The following is a 15,846-nucleotide window of genomic DNA, read 5'->3' on the forward strand; positions in this document are numbered from 1 at the left end:
CTCTTACTCTACTCGAGATACTAGGGCTCTAGTAGTGTTGGTATGGTGCGAGTCGATGTGAAGCTCCACAGAGCTTCTCGGATCTATCGACCCTCGGTAAGAGTGAAAATGCGCTCTTGCTTTGCTCGGCTGATCGATCGTCTTTGCAGGAAGTCGTGGACGGGGTAGTGACGATCACAAGCCTCTCGGGCTTGAGCCATCAAGGGATTCGTCTCACCGCTCTTGGCTCCGTCATAATTCAGGCTAGTTTGAGGGACCATTTCTCTTCTTTTGTTTAGATGGTTGGATGGTTTCTTTCAGCCAAGCCCAAAAGCAGTTGGTGTCATTGAATCTCTTTACAGCTCCGTGAAGCCTATGGTGATCCTGTACAAGTTTTTCTCTCGGTTGTTTCTGTCCAGAGTTTCTCAAGAGCTTTGTCCAGGAAAAAAGCGATGGACTTGAGCGGAGCAGGAAAACTTGGCATTGGAAAATCTGAGGTTTGCGTCTTCTTTTCTCTCTCTCTCGTCTAACGTGTCCTAAATCCACAGCTTGCTTTCGATTTTCCTTTGGAGTCGCAAAGCTCCCAGGGAGACGGTGTTCTGGGTGTGTTATACGAGACATATCACGGTGCATACATCAATATCCAGGTACTCTTATTTCCCTTTCGCGTGACTTTTGCTCAACTCTTCTACTGGCAGTATCAAGTGATTGTAGAGGTGGTCCGAGGCTATCTACAAAAGCCATACACCGCAAACTTTGAGTTCTTTGTTGAAGGACACCGAGGTAGGGACTACCAAAACTTTCTCTTAATCTGCTTTTCTTTTCTCTAACAGCGAGGCTTCTCTCAAGGCCGGAATTCGTCAGCTTCTACATCACTCACGACACTCAAAACCACTTTCTCTTGCCTGCGATTCGTTCAGGTAAGCTCCTACACCTCTTGAGTCCTGCATACAGCTAAAAAAAACTCTTCTGTCGATGGTGAAGGTGGTTTCAAGGTCACTGGCAAGGTGGCGACTCAGTGCCTCGTTTCAGAACCTCTTACCGGAGAACTAACAGTCGAGTACTCGAAGACTCCACTGCTGTCCATCGACGTTCTACTCTTTCGCGTCGAATCCATCCTCGTTTCGGACAGGAGCTCAATAGAGAGAACCGAAATCCAAACAACACAAGTAAGCGAAAACAAAAAAAATCTAAACACTGTCATCTCAGCATCGCATTTTCCACCAGATAGCCGATGGAGACGTATACCGAGGCGTCGCAATACCCATCTACGTGATTCTTCCTCGCCTCTTGACATGCCCAACGCTCTCAGCCAAGTAAGCCAGCGAGCTTTTCCTTCTTTTCTTTCCCAGGCTTGCGTAATTGTCTCCTGTTTCGTCGGCGCAGCACTTTCTCCGTGAACTTCGAGCTTTGCATGAAGATCACATTCGACACGAGGCCGAGCACGCAACTCGAGGCCGACTCAAAACAATTGGTAACATGATTGCGCCATAAATTCAGCTCTCAACCAGTTTGTCCGTGCAGGTGGCGTTTGAAACCCTTCCAGTGCGACTCCTACGATCGTGATGCAATGCTCTCGCATGAGCCGCTGGATAGCCAGGATCCAACGGCTCATACAATATACGATTTATCATTGGATCAAACGACAATCCTGTTTTTGTTTCATGAGAAATCAAGGGAAAAAAAAAGAATCATTTTTCCCGTACAAAAAGCGTCCGACCAAACGACAAAGTTTATAGACGGTCTCGTCCAGGCCTGCAAAATCCCCTCATGGATATAAGAAGAGAAAATCCACAAGAATTATTCCTGCACGGAGAGAGATTCGTTCGAATCGAGGAGGAAAGAATGTCTAGAAGATGGACGATGAGAGGAATCCTCACGGACCTTATTTGTGGAGCACCATCGCCAGAGCAGCCGCCACAACTGGTCCCAAAAGGAAGCCTCGCAGTGTACGTTGGACGAGATCGCAAGCGCTTCGTGATTCCAGTCATCTACCTCAACGATCAACGCTTCCAGGAATTGCTGGCCATGGAGGAGAGCGCCTCCTCCTCCCATTTCAGCTACCACGGTGGCCTCTTCTTTCCCTGTGACCCAGCTTCTTTCGAGCACGCTATGGCGTCCGCCGGCTACAAGCTCCAAAGCCCGAAGATAAGATCGATCATCCCCTCCCTTCCTTCTCTTAAGCTCCTTGGCTCGATTTGTCTCAGCTTCTTTGTCAGCAGATCATCCCCTTCATCCGGACTGATTCCACCACCTCGCATCGCATCGACTTGCACATCTTCTCCAGATTCGTGACTTTGGTTTGCATGGCTCGCAGCCCCCATCTCAGCTCCTCGTTTTGCATCAGAGCCCTGCGGTACACACTCGGGTCGATCGGCCCTGCCTGTTGCTGTTTCTCTGCGTCAAGAAGCCTGCTCGCCTCTTCTTCTTCTCCTCCTTGTTCTTGGTGGTGGTCGATCTTCTGTGGACTCTTGCCTGGACTTTTGCCTGGACTCTTTCCTGGATCTATGTTCTTGGCCTGGCTGGGACTGTTGTTCACGGCGCTCGAGACTGTTTGCTTGCGAAGTTCCTTCTGTGCCAACAGCGTACGCACGGCCACGGGAGCAGGAAACCGCGGGTTCTGTGCTATGTGAGCGCACGCCTTGGGGGAGAGTTTCTGGTAATTCACCGCGTTGCACAGGCTCAGCGCTTCCGCGTTTCTGATAAACGGATGAGCCTGCAAAACAAACCAAGAGCATTGAATCAGCGTTCGGTCATTTCTTTTTCACTTACTTCCAGGTAGATGTCCACCGCTCTGTAGAGTCTGTCGTCGGTTACTCTTGACCAAGGCGGTAGCACTTTCGCGAGGCGGAGGAGCTTCTGCGGGTGCAAATGCGGGTCTGGCGCCACTTCCGACAGGTACATATCCACCAGCGTTCCCAGCTTGATCAGCGCTTCCTCCCCAATGGAGCACGAATTCTCGGAAACGTAGCTCTTGAGGAAGTACCAGAGCAGCCGCAGCACAGCATCATCATCGTAGACCGGGCCTCCGGACCTCGGGGAAGTCGATGACGGTAGCAAAAGGTTGTCGAGGGTGGCGTTGTGTAGCTGCAAACCAATCATCCTCTCGATTTGTGACCGGCACAGCTTGCTCGATTCTATCCCCACGGCCATCCTATAGATCACGAACAGCGATCGGCACGTCGTCGATCCTGGTTCCAGATGACCCAGCAAGCTCACAATTGTTTCCAGCACTTCGCACTGGAGTTGCTGACCACCTTCCCGGCTCCCACCATCTTTGCCTTCACTCTCACCCGTAGCACTACTAGCACTGTGCCTGGACGAAACCCAGCTATACCCAAGCGAAGCCAAGCTCGTTTTCAAGTAGTAGAGCAAGAACCTGGAGATATAGCGATGCTCCATGTTGACTGTGAAGAGCGCTCGCACGACCCTTTCCATGAGATACATGGACAGCCCGCAAACGTCCGTGAACCACCAAGTTCTTGGAGACAGGCTCGTGGACGCTCGGAGCTCTTGATCCGGTGACATGGGCGATTCCCCGGCGGTGTGAAGAAGCTCGATGCTGGACGAGATTTTCCCTGCTGTGGCAAATGCTAGCCGTTGGACGATCCGGTGATTCTCGGCTATATGGAGGACGCTGTCACACCCCTTGAGCGCCGCTACCAAATCCTGCCACTGCCAGGAATCGACGCCGCCGAGCGCCTCCTCGGTCCTGGACACGAGATTTCCAGCCGAAATATCCTCGGTCATCACCAATTCGTCCGCGGCAGCCCTGAGCACGGCGACATTGGATGGGGCGATCTCGAGCTGGCCACCGGAGTAGCAAAAAGATGCCGCCATTTCGAATGCCGGGGCTCCGCCAGGAAAATCGCGAAGAACAAGCCGCTGCCGCTTGGATTTCCGGCTGCCGGCTGCGCCAGTGCTGCTCGTCGCGATGAGATGCCTCGCCCGCCCGGAATACTTCGCCATTTGCCTCTGTCGGATCGATCGGAAGGGAAAATTTCAAGAAACGCTATGAGATCGAGAGCGATTACCTTGCTGAGGACGAAAATGTGCTCCTCGTCGATCTCCACCTCTAGATCATTGTCAAGAACGCGCGATCTAGCTGCTGGGAGCCGCTGCCTCGCCATGGATTGAGGAGACCTCGTCGGTCTGGCGCCGATCGTCCTCTGCATCACGGGCTTGCTCGCGGCACACAAAAAGGCCTCTTCTTTTTAACCCTTTCCTGGGGTGGTGACGTGGCACTATCTAGTCGGTCCGTTAAAAGCACCGGCCAGGATTTCCGTTAAGCATGGCATATTCTTACCAGTGACAAGAATATTCCACGAATGTCTCTTGCGCGGGGCGATTTTTAAATTCAAACAATAGTTTCGCGCGGAGGAGAATGAATCCCGTGAACAATCAAACGCTCCACATCTCTTTTGATGTAAGGATTTGACCTAATGCGACCAACACAAGCAATAAATCCTTCCTGTTTTTCTTCAATATTTTCCAAACTTGGTGATCGTTGCAAACTATTCAAAATTTCCAAATTCTCTTAAACCATGATGCACTTTCAATTTATGGAGGAAAGCAAAAGCTCCACAAATACAAAAAGGTTCCAATTAAGGCATATCAATTTCAGGCTTTCACTGCAAAAGCTGCTTTGAGCGTCTGGATGGTGTCTATGCCCACCTTGAAGGCCTTGCTTAGAACTTGATCGTCGATTCCAGACCCAAAGATGGTGGCGGGGATGGAAACAGTGCCGGCATTGGAGCTCCCGAAGGCTGAGATGGCCTTGGCCGCGTACTGTCCTTCGTTGAATTGGAAGTGGACGAGACCCTTCGGAAACACGAACGCATCGCCCGTCCCAAGCTTCTGGACGAATAGCTTGTTGGTGGTGTCCACCAGGCCAACGGCGAGGGAGCCCTCTAAAACGTAGAGGAGCTCCGAGGCCCGGGGATGGATGTGTGGGGGATTGACCGAGCTTGGCTGGAAGAAGAGCTGGGCCATGGAGACGCCCAGACCAACAAGACCTGGGAATTCCACAAGCGATGCCTTCCTCACCATGAAAGTTCCTGGCGCAGCCGTGACATCGCCGCGAAAGGCAGTGAAGGTGAAGAAGCTCGCGTTGGTGGCGGTGGGATCAGCAGCATAATCCGAGACAAGCTCCGGGTCTGCGGCAAAAACTCCTACCGCGAGAAACAAAGAGCACACCAGCAAGTAAGCCATCGACATATTTCTTGATCCTTTGCGATCTAAAGAGCTTTGCTTAGAAGTGTCTATTGTTTTGGAAGGCAATTAGCTGAAGGGGAGGATGAATCCATGGGCAGAGCTGGAGGCTTTTATATTTGCAAAAGCCATAGCAACTCCAAAGTTCGTACAGATGCTAGGAAATGCGCGTGTGGGTCTGGCGGAATGAAGCAACTCAGCACACGAGACCTGGATGAAATTTGTCCTTGACTATTGTCCACCCAGGATAAGATAGACAAATCTTGTCTTCCTTTCACTGTTCCCAATCTTTCAAATGGTAAAGAATTATTAAAAGGTGTGGATTCTGGACTATATGGTTATAGGAATAACGTTGTAAAGGTATAACCGTAGCTTTTAATTTGGCAAATGTCAATGTCATTGTAGTATACTGGTGAGTATTTCTGCCTGCCACGCAGACGACCCGGGTTCTATCCCAGCAACGGCAGTCTCTTTTTCTTACGATTCGATCTCTGCTGAAAAGAAACAATAGAGTTTCCTTGTTTTCCTTCTTGTTCCTAAACCAAAGAATCTACACACCATCAACCGGGTATGTGATGCCATCCGCAAGCTTCAAGGGTATTTGGTATTGAATCGTTCTTTTCAAATCCTTTTTTATGTTCTTTCAATTTCTTTTTTCTTGCGGAGAATCATGCCGATCTTTGTTTTTTTAATTCTTCCCAGGTTCAACGAGCTGGAACTGGAATTGCCGTCTTTCAATGCCCTTTACACTATTGCCAGGATGGATAGGCCACGATCACACAGATTTGCTTCTCACAGGCAATGTATACATATGGTCGTCTATCAATCCACCAAGAAAATCGTTCCAGGATTCTAGCTTGGATTTTTCTCTTTTTCGTCTGTATTTCCTTTGTTTTCTTCCATTTCGTAAAGATAATCCCGCAGTGCAATTTGGAGGTGGATTAGCTGCCACTCTTATACGGCAGAGTGGATGCTATACGGCAGAGACAAATGGTGCAACCTTAAGGCTGCTACAAGGTACTCGTTTTTCTACGAACAAAAGATGGAATTCGATGATATTTTCTGATTTATTACAGGGATCTTTGGATGCCGGACTGAGCTCCTTTTACCGGGGGTTGCGTTATTGTATGGGGACCATATAATGCAATCTATTTACCACCAAAGACGTTCAAAGAAGATCTATGCGCGGGAAAACCGTGGACAAGCTCGATGCTCGATGCTCGCAAGCTCGTTTTGTAGCGCTGCCATCGCTGCTACTGTGACAAATCCCATGCTACTTTTCAATGTTTTCTTATGGATTCTGGCGTGATCAAGATGAGGATACAAGTCCAAGGCAAGAGCAATATTTCGAGCTGCACGACTTACACTGGGCCTGCAGATGCCAGAGAAACGAGAAATGGGGAGGCTTTGCGAGTGGAATCACGTCGAGGATTTTCTGGGGTGCTCCTGGTGGTATGATAATGTTCACAGATCCTACTACTTTAACATTAACGCATGGAATTCTTGGTTCTTCAATCAGCAGTGTGTCGCAATGGCTCACTTTTGCAAGCTTCTCCTGCTGATTCTCCTCCCTCATATTGCCCAGGCCAGCGCCCAGCCAACATAGTCATGGGAGTGACTGAGTTCCATGCCCCAGGACCGCAGTACCGCAGCCTGTCAAGGAGGTCAACTTTAAGTGATGGAAGCCCAACGTGGATGTTGTTGAGTATCTCTATGCAGAAGCGATCTCGCTTCAGAATCCTGTGTCCACTAGGGCATATATAGGATAATGTTATTAAATAATTGCTTTTAAAATACTGTAGGGAGTGGATACCAGCAGAAGAGAGCTCGATGAGATTTCTCTTTGACTATTCCCATCCTGGATAATAAGATAGATAAATCTTGTCTTTCTTTCACTATTCCCATCTATTTTCCTATTCCAAAGGTTGGAATTAAAAGGTGTGGACAGTGCCTGGCTATAAGGGATTTCACCGTTCAGAATGCCGTTATGCTTAAAGAACCGATGCTGTCACGCTTTTCATTTGACTTGAATTTTTAGAAAATTGCCACATCACTGTCAAATCTTGACTAATAGTGAGTAACTTTTCTTTGATTCTTTGAAGAAAGAAAGGGGTAAATGAAGGAAAACTCTTTATGAACAAAGGTTCATTTCTTACAGGGATCTCTGGATGTCGCTAGAACTTTGGACAGCCCTTTATAGGGAATTTGAGATTGTATGGGGACCGTCTAATGCAATCTATTTACCACTGTGGGGAGCGTCAAAGAAGCTCTGTGTGCGGCACTCGCAAGTGGAAACTGTGGACAAGCTCGACGTGAGGTACGAGCTGGCGAGCTCGTTTTGTAGCGCTGCCATCGCTGCTGCCGTGGCAAATCCCATGGTAATTTTCAATGTTTTCTTATAGTCCCTTTTCTGGCCTACGAAGAGGTTAGTGAATCATCGAGGATTTTCCTGGTGATAATAAGAGATTAAGCAAAAATTGGATTAACGTCAGTAAAAAGAAGAATTCCATTCAATCCTCCCCGTTGATTCAGACTTCAAAGTCGTGACACGAGTGTTGAAATTTTCCAAGGCAAGGACGGAGCTGTATTTTGCCACGTACCATAGAAGACCGAAAGAGTGAAAATCAGTATGAGCATTATGCCAGAGGATGTTCTCATCAATGAACATGCATAATTCCGCTTCCTCTTGATCTAGCAAGGAGGTGACATCTTCTGGCACTATAGCTGCTACCAATTCTTCAAAAACTTTGCTGCGCTTGCAACAACGCTTCTTCAAGTGAAAACCGTGGACAAGCTCGAGGTACGAGCTCACGAGCTTTGTAGCGCTGCCATCGCCATGGCACTTTCCTTCTTTGTTTCCAGAAGCTGATTAACGTCAGTTTAAACATTTAAATTTGCAAATAAATTTGAATAACAACCCTAAGCCGTCTCTTTTTCTGCCGGTAACAACGTGGCTGATTCAGACTTAAAGTCGTTCAAACCCGTGAGTGTTGAAAATCTTACCCAGTTTTTCAATATAAATCAAGAGCAAGATATAGTGTCTCGCAATGGCTCACTTTTGCAAGCTTCTCCTGCTACCATTGATTCTCCTTCCTCATATAACCCAGGCCATCACACAGCATCCACCCAACATAGTCATGGGAGGGGAGTGGTTGAATTCCATGCCTCAAGGTAATGAATTCAGGCCGGGAGTTTCGCAGCCTGTCAAGGAAGTCAACTTTAAGCGATGCAAGCCCAATGTGGATGTTGTTGAGTACCTCTATGCAGAAATTCGCAGGAGCGATCTGGGCGGAGGCACAAACACGAATCAGGCAATGCGAGACTGGGTAGCCGAAATTGGTATCAAGGCGGCCAATGGGAAGAAGGGCGATCAAGCTGGTCACATTATCGGAAAGAACCAGGGAGGACTGGGAACTGTCAAGTGGAACATCTTCCCACAGAATGGCAACTTCAACATGGGGGCTTATGCACAGGATGTGGAGCGATTGGTGAGTGATGCCACCAAGACTAATGGTGAGGTAAAGATGTGGTTCCAGTTTGTGTATGGTGATCAGAACAACCCTTGCCGCCCCTCCAGCTTTAACTACTATCTGGTTGCCAACGACGTTACAGTCAATAACGCTTTGGCCAATCCAGTTCCTTGACTAGAGCGAAGATAATGCAGAGCTACTTCTCAAGAGTACTTGCTCTTAACTAGCTCAATAAGTCAATACAAGCCACTTAATTAAAGTAGAACCAGACTCCTGTCTAGTTGTACAAATGCCCCCAGCTTGTGTGTCCTGACCAGCTCCTTGGAATCTTAAAAATAGAAGCTTATTGCTGCATAACAGGACAACTGTTTGATATTAGATGGCAGGCCTTGACTTGGCCAATAACTTGCCACACCAGAAATTGCACTAAACAACACTTCAATGCATTATAAGCAAAATTGTTGGGCTATTAATACATTAATAACTTGATTAGGTGTTAGTAATATTACAAAGTAATTTTTATTCCTGGGTTATTAAGCTAATAGATGATTTATAGAGCAATAACTTGATTAGGTTATTAGCTAAGATTCTTCAATTAAAAGAGCAAGGGAATCTAGTAGAGATGGTTTTAATGATCTTTAAAAACCCAACCTCCAAAATCTGCTACTACAATGGAGAACAAATTGCTGAGATGAACATTTACAAGTACCTAGCCTATTCTCTCCATTGAAGATGCACATGGAAAGAGGGAGTGAAAGACTGTGTCAAGGTAGCACAATTTGCTTATTACAGTTTCCAAACTAACTGCCATGAAATTACAGGTCCAAAACTTTCACAATGCATATGGGATATGCTAGAGGACTTGTTCATATACAAAAGTTGCAAATTTACCATACTCCATTCTTGTCTTGGAAAGTGGCCTTCTTCCAACGGAGATCCTTATGTGGATATATAGTTCTTTTTGTCAAAAGACACAAAGACAAATTGGCAGCTTAGTATAGGAGATTCCATCAACCTAATGTATGAAAAAAGGCAAATGGTAGAGTACAATTGGACAATGTGGTTAAGCCTAGATTTGGAACTTGTTATACGGGAACCCCTTGAGGACTACTCTATACGGATGGGTCACCACTGTTGCAGTGAATTTTAAATTCAAACAATAGTTTGGTGCGGAGAATGAATCCCGTGAACAATCAAACGCTCCACATCTCTTTGATGTAAGGATTTGACCTAATATGACCAACACAACTTCCCATTTTCTTCAATATTTTCCAAACTTGCAAACTTCAAAAATTCCAAATTCTCTTAAACCATGATGCACTTTTAATTTATGGAGGAAAGCAAAAGCTCCAGATATACAAAAGATGCCAATTAAGGCATATCAATTTCAGAATTTCAGGATAGCCGCTTTGAGCTTCTGGATGGTGTCTGTGCCCACCTTGAAGGCCTTGGTTAGAACTTGATCTTCGATTCCAGACCCAAAGATGGTGGCGGGGATGGAAACAGTGCCGGCATTGGAGCTCCCGAAGGCTGAGATGGCCTTGGCTGGGTACTGTGCTCCGTTGAATTGGAAGTGGACGAGACCCTTCGGAAACACGAACGCATCGCCCATCCCGAGCGTCTGGACAAAGAGCTTGTTGGTGGTGTCCAGCAGACCAACGGTGAGGGAGCCCTCTAAAACGTAGAGGAGCTCCGACGCCCGGGGATGGATGTGTGGGGGATTGACCGAGCTTGGCTGGAAGAAGAGCTGGGCCATGGAGACGCCCTGACCAGCAAGACCTGGGAATTCCACAAGCGATGCCTTCCTCACCATGAAAGCTCCTGGCGCAGCCCTGACATGGCCGCGAAAGGCAGTGAAAGTGAAGAAGCTCGCATTGGTGGCGGTGGGTTCAGCAGCGTAATCTGAGACAAGTTCCGGGTCTGAGGCAAAAACTCCTACCGCGAGAAACAAAGAGCACACTAGCAAGTAAGCCATCGACATATCTCTTGAACCTTTGTGATCTAAAGAGCTTTTCTTAGAAGTATCTATTGATTTGGAAGGCAAGTAGAGGAGGATGAATTCATGGCCAGAGTTGGAGGCTTTTATATTTGCAAAAGCCATAGCAGCTCCAAAGTTTACACAGATGCTAACGAAAAGCGCGTGTTCATTTGGCAGAATGAAGCAACTCGGCACACAAAACCTAGATGAAATTGTCTTTCACTATTCCCAATCGTAAAGGGTTAAAAAGTGGGAATAAAGTTGCTTAATACCTTTGACTGTTAAGACAGAGATAGCCAGCTTTGATAAATGTCAATGTCGTTGTAGTATACTGGTGAGTATTTCCGCCTGTCACGCGGACGACCCGGGTTCGATCCCCGGCAACGGCTTTCTCTTTTCTTTTTGAAAATATTTAGGGCTAGTGAATCTTGGAAAAATAATGCTCACTGTCCGATGGTGTGTAGATTCTTTTGCTTGGGAACAAGAAGGAAAACAAGGAAACTCTATTGTTTCTTTGCAGCAGAGATTGAATCGAATGCCTTATAGCTGCGAGCATATTTCGTTCTTTTTAAATAAAAAAACGGAGAATAATGGCGATCTTTGTGTGTTTCTATCAACGAGGTGGAACTGGCAGTGCCGTCTTTCAATGCTCTTTACACTATTGTCAGGATGGAGAACTCTCTACAAAGGATAGGCCACGATCACACAGATTTGCTTCTCACAGGCAATGTATACATATGGTCGTCTATCAATCCGCCAAGAAAATCGTTCCAGAATTCTAGCTTGGATTTTTCTCCTTTTTCTCTGTATTTGTGGTGGAAGTGATTGGAGGATTCATGGCCAACAGCTTAGCGATTCTGGCCGACGCGGCACACTTGCTCTCCTTGTTTTCTTCCATTTCGTTTCCGCAGTGCAATTTGGAGGTGGATTAGCTGCCACTCTTATACGGCAGAGACAAATGGTGCAAGCTTTCAAGGCTGCTACAAGTTACTCTTTTTTCTACAAACAAAAGATGGAATTTGATGACTTTTCGGATTCCTTACAGGGATCTTTGGATACCGGGCAAGAAGGAATGAGCTTCCTTTACCGGGGGTTTGCGTTATTGTATCATATAATGCAATATATTTACCACCAAAGAAGTTCATCATCTGCGTCATGATCAAGACGAGGATCCAAGTCCAAGGCAAGAGCAATGTTTCGAGCTGTACGACTTACGCTGGGCCTGCAGATGCTGCGGCCGCAATCTAGAGAAACTAGGGATGGGGAGGTTTTGCGAGTGGAATCACGTCGAGGATTTTCTGGGTGGTATGATAATCCTAAGGAAAGAATATTCATGCATGCCACGTGGAATTCCCTTATCCATCATCAACGGTGTTTCGCAATGGGTCACTTTTGCAAGCTTCTCCTGCTACGTTGATTCTCCTCCCTCATATCGCCCAAGCCAGCGCAGCCAACATAGTCATGGGAGACTTGAGTTCCATGCCACGAGGGAATGAATTCAAGCAACTTTAAGTGATGCAAGCCCAACGTGGATGTTGTTGAGTATCTCTATGCAGAAATTTGCACAAGCGATCTCATACCAATGCTTCAGAAAATAGAAGTTTACTGTGTATACTAGCGCATATAGATCCTTTTAAAATACTGTAGGGAGTGGCCCCAAAAACTTAAGACACACCCACTAAACTTTCATTTACAATTGCCAATGACTGGTGATGAATTTGTAATAGTAATACATTTATTTTATGATATGAAGGGACTAACAATATTAAAATCAAAATGCTCCATAAGTTATTTAATTTTAAAGAGGAATTCTTAAATGATTATTGTACTCTTTTTTGCAAAATCCTCAGCCTGAGCTGGAGGTTTTTATTTGCAGAAGCCATAGCAACTCCAAAGTGTGTACAAATGCTGGGAAAAATGAGTGTGTTCATGCAGAAGAGACCTGGATGAGATTTGTCCTTAACTATTCCCATCCTGGTAAGATAGATAAATTTTGTCTTTCTTCCATCTAGTTTCCTATTCCAAAGGTTGGAATTAAAAGGTGGATTCTAGAATATAAAGGCTTGAACTCTTAGAAAATTGGGTGCTTGAGATGTTCTAAGCTGGGACGCTAGTGGATGCTAGTGGATGGCATCATATCACTGTCAAATCTTGACTAATAGCTGCGCTTTAAGGCTATTTTGTATTGAATTCTTCTTTTCAATCTTTGGAATGTTCTTCCAATATTTTTTTTTTCTTCTGGAGAATAATGGTGCTCTTTGTTCAAGGGGCTGTGGCAATGCATATACAAAGGGCCTTTTGATGCTCTTTACACTATTGCCTTGTGAGAAGGATGGAGAACTCTGTACAAAGGATATGCCACACTGACACAGATTTGCTTCTCACAGGCAATGTATATGGGCAAAATTCGTTCCAGCTTTCTGGCTTGGATTTCTCTTTTTTTTCTCTCTCTATCTCCCTTTTTATTCTTTCTTCCATTTTGTTTCAAGGTGATGAAGATAATCCCACAGTGCGAGTGAATCATCTAGGATTTGCTGGGTTGCTCCTGATAGTATGATAATAAGAGATTAAGAAAAGAATCTCCATAGTCAGTTAAAAGACGAGACAGGGTTGCCACGTAGAATTCCATTCACTTCCTGGGACAATCCTGGCCGTTGATTTAGACTTAGAAGTCGTGACACGAGTGTTGAAATTTTCCACCCTCAATACAAATACCCACCCAATATCAAGAGGCCATCATCAACGGTGTTTCGCAATGGCTCACTTGTGCAAGCTTCTTCTGCTACCGTTGATTCTCTTCCCTCATATCGCCCAGGCCATCACACAGCGTCCAGCCAGCGTAATCATGGGAGGGGAGTGGGTGAATTCCATGCCGCGAGGGAATGAATTCAGGCCGGGAGTAGTGCAGCCCGTCAAGGAGGTCAACTTTAAGCAATGCAAGCCCAACGTGGATGTTGTTGAGTATCTCTATGCAGAAATTCGCAGGAGCGATCTGGGCAGAGGTACAAATACGAATCCGGCAATGCGAGACTGGGTAGCCCAGATTGGTATCAAGGCGGCGAACGGGAAGAAGGGCGATCAAGCTGGTCACATTATCGGGAAGAACCAGGGAGGATTGGGAACTGTGAAGTGGAACATTTTCCCACAGAATGGCAACTTCAATATGGGGGCTTATGCACAGAGTGTGGAGCGATTGGTGAGTGACGCCACCAAAACGAATGGTTTGGTGAAGATGTGGTTCCAGTTTGTGTATGGTGATCGGAACAACACTTGCCGCCCGTCCAGCTTTAAGTACTATCTGGTTGCCAACAACGTTACAATCAGTAATGCTTTGGCCAATCCAGTTCCTTGAAGCTAGGATGAGCCGTAAATAAAACGGCTAGTTCCAAGAACTAGCCCAATAAAAGTACTAAATCCGTGTACTCGTGTCTCGCTATACAAATGCCACCGGCTAACCATCTTTCTGCAGCTCCCCTTTCAGCACATACTCAAGTTATCAGATTTGCTACCATGGAAGACCTTAAGAGTGAAAATCAGTATTGCAGTCTTGAGAATTATGTGCAGAGGATGTTCTCATCAATGAACATGCATAGTTCCGCTTCCTCTTGATCTAGCAAAGAGGTGACATCTTCTGGCACTCTAGCTGCTACCAATTCTTCAAAAACTTTGCTGCACTTGCAGCCACGCTTGGTTTCTGTGCACGGCACTCTCAAGTGAAAACCGTGGACAAGCTCGAGGTACGAGCTCACGAGTTCGTTTTGTAGTGCATCATGGTAGGCAGAAAGGATAAGTTTTTCCTACCAACGCCTTTTAGAAGAGACGGCTTAGGGTTGTTAACGTTTGCTTCTAACGTGGCACAACGTGGCCGTCGATTCAGACTTAAAGTTGTTCAAACCCGTGAGTGTTGAAAATCTGTACCCGGTTTCTCAATATAAATATCCAGCCAAGAGCAAGAGCAAGAGCAAGATATAAAGGGTCACTTATGCAAGATTCTCCTGCTACCATTGACTCTCCTTCCTCATGGGAGAGTCGCAGCCTGTCAAGGAGGTCAACTTTAAGCGATGCAAGCCCAATGTGGATGTCGTTGAGTATCTCTATGCAGAAATTCACAGGAGCGATCTGGGCAGAGGCACAAACACGAATCTGGCAATGCGAGACTGAGTAGCCGAGATTGCTATTAAGGCGGCCAATGAGAAGAAGGGCGATCAAGCTGGTCACATTATCGGAAAGAACCAGGGAGGACTGGGAACTGTCAAGTGGAACATCTTCCCACAGAATGGCAACTTCAACATGGGGGCTTATGCACAGAATGTGGAGCAATTCGTGAGTCCAAGACTAATGGTGTGGTAAAGATGTGGTTCCGGTTTGTGTATGGTGATCCGAACAACCCTTGCCGCCCCTCCAGCTTTAACTACTATCTGGTTGCCAATGACATTACAATCAGTAATGCTTTGCCCAATCCAGTTCCTTGTCTAGAGAGAAGATAATGCAGGGCTACTTCTCAAGAGTCGTAAATAAAACAGCTAGTACTACGCTCCTACTAGCCCAATAAGTCAATACAAGCCACTTAATTAAATTAGAACCAAGACTCTTGTCTAGTTGTACAAATGTCCCTAGCTTGTGTGTCTTGACCAGCTCCTTGGAATTCACAAAAATAGAAGTTTATTGTTGCATAGTAGGACAACTAAACTAATTATTCCATGTGAGCAATTAGTTATTCCTTTGTCTATGGATGCTCCACAAGGAGGAGCAATAAGGATAAAAATATACTTTATTCAAGGGTATATTATATTTTAAGTAGCCATTAATTAATGAAAATTAAATCTTTACCATTTGCTCTAATACCATATGTAACATACCTTATCTTTCTTCCCTTAAACCAATTGGAAAAAGGGTAATTATTTGATAAAAGAGCCTTTAGTGCCTATTTTATTTCCATTTATCTCTTAAGGTTCCAAGAATCCACAGTGATAATATGTCCAAATTCTATCTCATAATCAGATGCACTACAATAATTTATGGGTATAGTGGTTGAATAAGTAAATACCCAAATTTGTTGTAGTTAACAACGATTGGATGGTTTAGTGTTGCAATATAACTTCATATGAGCATAGATTTAATAAGATCAATTTGGTGAACGCTAAGTTTTGAAATCAAATAGATGAGTTGATCAGGATTTCTATTGAGGGTCCATCTATAGACACCTTT

General features: G+C 45.7%; 4 protein-coding genes and 1 non-coding gene across 5 annotated transcripts; 2 read left to right on the forward strand and 3 right to left on the reverse strand.

The window, feature by feature from the left end:
- The first annotated feature begins 1 nt into the window (after nucleotide 1).
- LOC9657396 (Down syndrome critical region protein 3) lies at nucleotides 2-1,933 on the forward strand. Its single transcript, XM_024679355.1, has 11 exons — nucleotides 2-96; nucleotides 150-242; nucleotides 301-365; nucleotides 422-476; nucleotides 528-626; nucleotides 678-762; nucleotides 813-899; nucleotides 964-1,148; nucleotides 1,189-1,295; nucleotides 1,366-1,453; nucleotides 1,504-1,933. Exons 1-11 carry the CDS (start codon nucleotides 43-45, stop codon nucleotides 1,543-1,545), a joined length of 960 nt encoding a protein of 319 aa, XP_024535123.1. The 5' UTR covers nucleotides 2-42; the 3' UTR covers nucleotides 1,546-1,933.
- Nucleotides 1,934-2,078: 145 nt separating this feature from the next.
- LOC9657397 (BTB/POZ domain-containing protein At3g22104) lies at nucleotides 2,079-3,965 on the reverse strand. Its single transcript, XM_024679353.1, has 3 exons — nucleotides 3,323-3,965; nucleotides 2,752-3,283; nucleotides 2,079-2,695 (listed from the first exon to the last, which is right to left on the reverse strand). Exons 1-3 carry the CDS (start codon nucleotides 3,946-3,948, stop codon nucleotides 2,195-2,197), a joined length of 1,659 nt encoding a protein of 552 aa, XP_024535121.1. The 5' UTR covers nucleotides 3,949-3,965; the 3' UTR covers nucleotides 2,079-2,194.
- Nucleotides 3,966-4,599: 634 nt separating this feature from the next.
- On the reverse strand, nucleotides 4,600-5,190 carry LOC112347747 (putative germin-like protein 9-2). Its single transcript, XM_024679096.1, has one exon. It carries the CDS (start codon nucleotides 5,188-5,190, stop codon nucleotides 4,600-4,602), a length of 591 nt encoding a protein of 196 aa, XP_024534864.1.
- Nucleotides 5,191-10,047: 4,857 nt separating this feature from the next.
- LOC112347748 (putative germin-like protein 9-2) lies at nucleotides 10,048-10,635 on the reverse strand. The gene has a single exon (XM_024679097.1). The coding sequence runs from the start codon at nucleotides 10,633-10,635 to the stop codon at nucleotides 10,048-10,050; it is 588 nt and encodes a 195-aa protein (XP_024534865.1).
- A 320-nt stretch (nucleotides 10,636-10,955) lies between these two features.
- TRNAD-GUC lies at nucleotides 10,956-11,027 on the forward strand. The gene has a single exon. It is a non-coding gene; the product is annotated as a tRNA-Asp (tRNA).
- Nucleotides 11,028-15,846: the final 4,819 nt, after the last annotated feature.

This window comes from Selaginella moellendorffii, unplaced genomic scaffold (genome assembly GCF_000143415.4).
Source record: "Selaginella moellendorffii unplaced genomic scaffold, v1.0 SELMOscaffold_24, whole genome shotgun sequence".
NCBI lineage: Eukaryota > Viridiplantae > Streptophyta > Lycopodiopsida > Selaginellales > Selaginellaceae > Selaginella > Selaginella moellendorffii.

Excerpts from the sequence above, each read along its gene's own strand:
- LOC112347747 (XM_024679096.1), bottom strand. The coding sequence starts at position 5,190 with ATGGCTTACTTGCTGGTGTGCTCTTTGTTTCTCGCGGTAGGAGTTTTT.
- LOC112347748 (XM_024679097.1), bottom strand. The coding sequence starts at position 10,635 with ATGGCTTACTTGCTAGTGTGCTCTTTGTTTCTCGCGGTAGGAGTTTTT.
- LOC9657396 (XM_024679355.1), top strand. The coding sequence starts at position 43 with ATGGTGCGAGTCGATGTGAAGCTCCACAGAGCTTCTCGGATCTATCGA. Across the intron at positions 366-421 it reads GTGAAGCCTATGGTGATCCT|GAAAAAAGCGATGGACTTGA; the intron begins GTACAAGTTTTT and ends AGCTTTGTCCAG. Across the intron at positions 627-677 it reads GTGCATACATCAATATCCAG|TATCAAGTGATTGTAGAGGT; the intron begins GTACTCTTATTT and ends TTCTACTGGCAG.
- LOC9657397 (XM_024679353.1), bottom strand. The coding sequence starts at position 3,948 with ATGGCGAAGTATTCCGGGCGGGCGAGGCATCTCATCGCGACGAGCAGC. Across the intron at positions 3,284-3,322 it reads TTGAAAACGAGCTTGGCTTC|TAGTGCTACGGGTGAGAGTG; the intron begins GCTTGGGTATAG and ends GCACAGTGCTAG. Across the intron at positions 2,696-2,751 it reads CGGTGGACATCTACCTGGAA|GCTCATCCGTTTATCAGAAA; the intron begins GTAAGTGAAAAA and ends TTTGTTTTGCAG.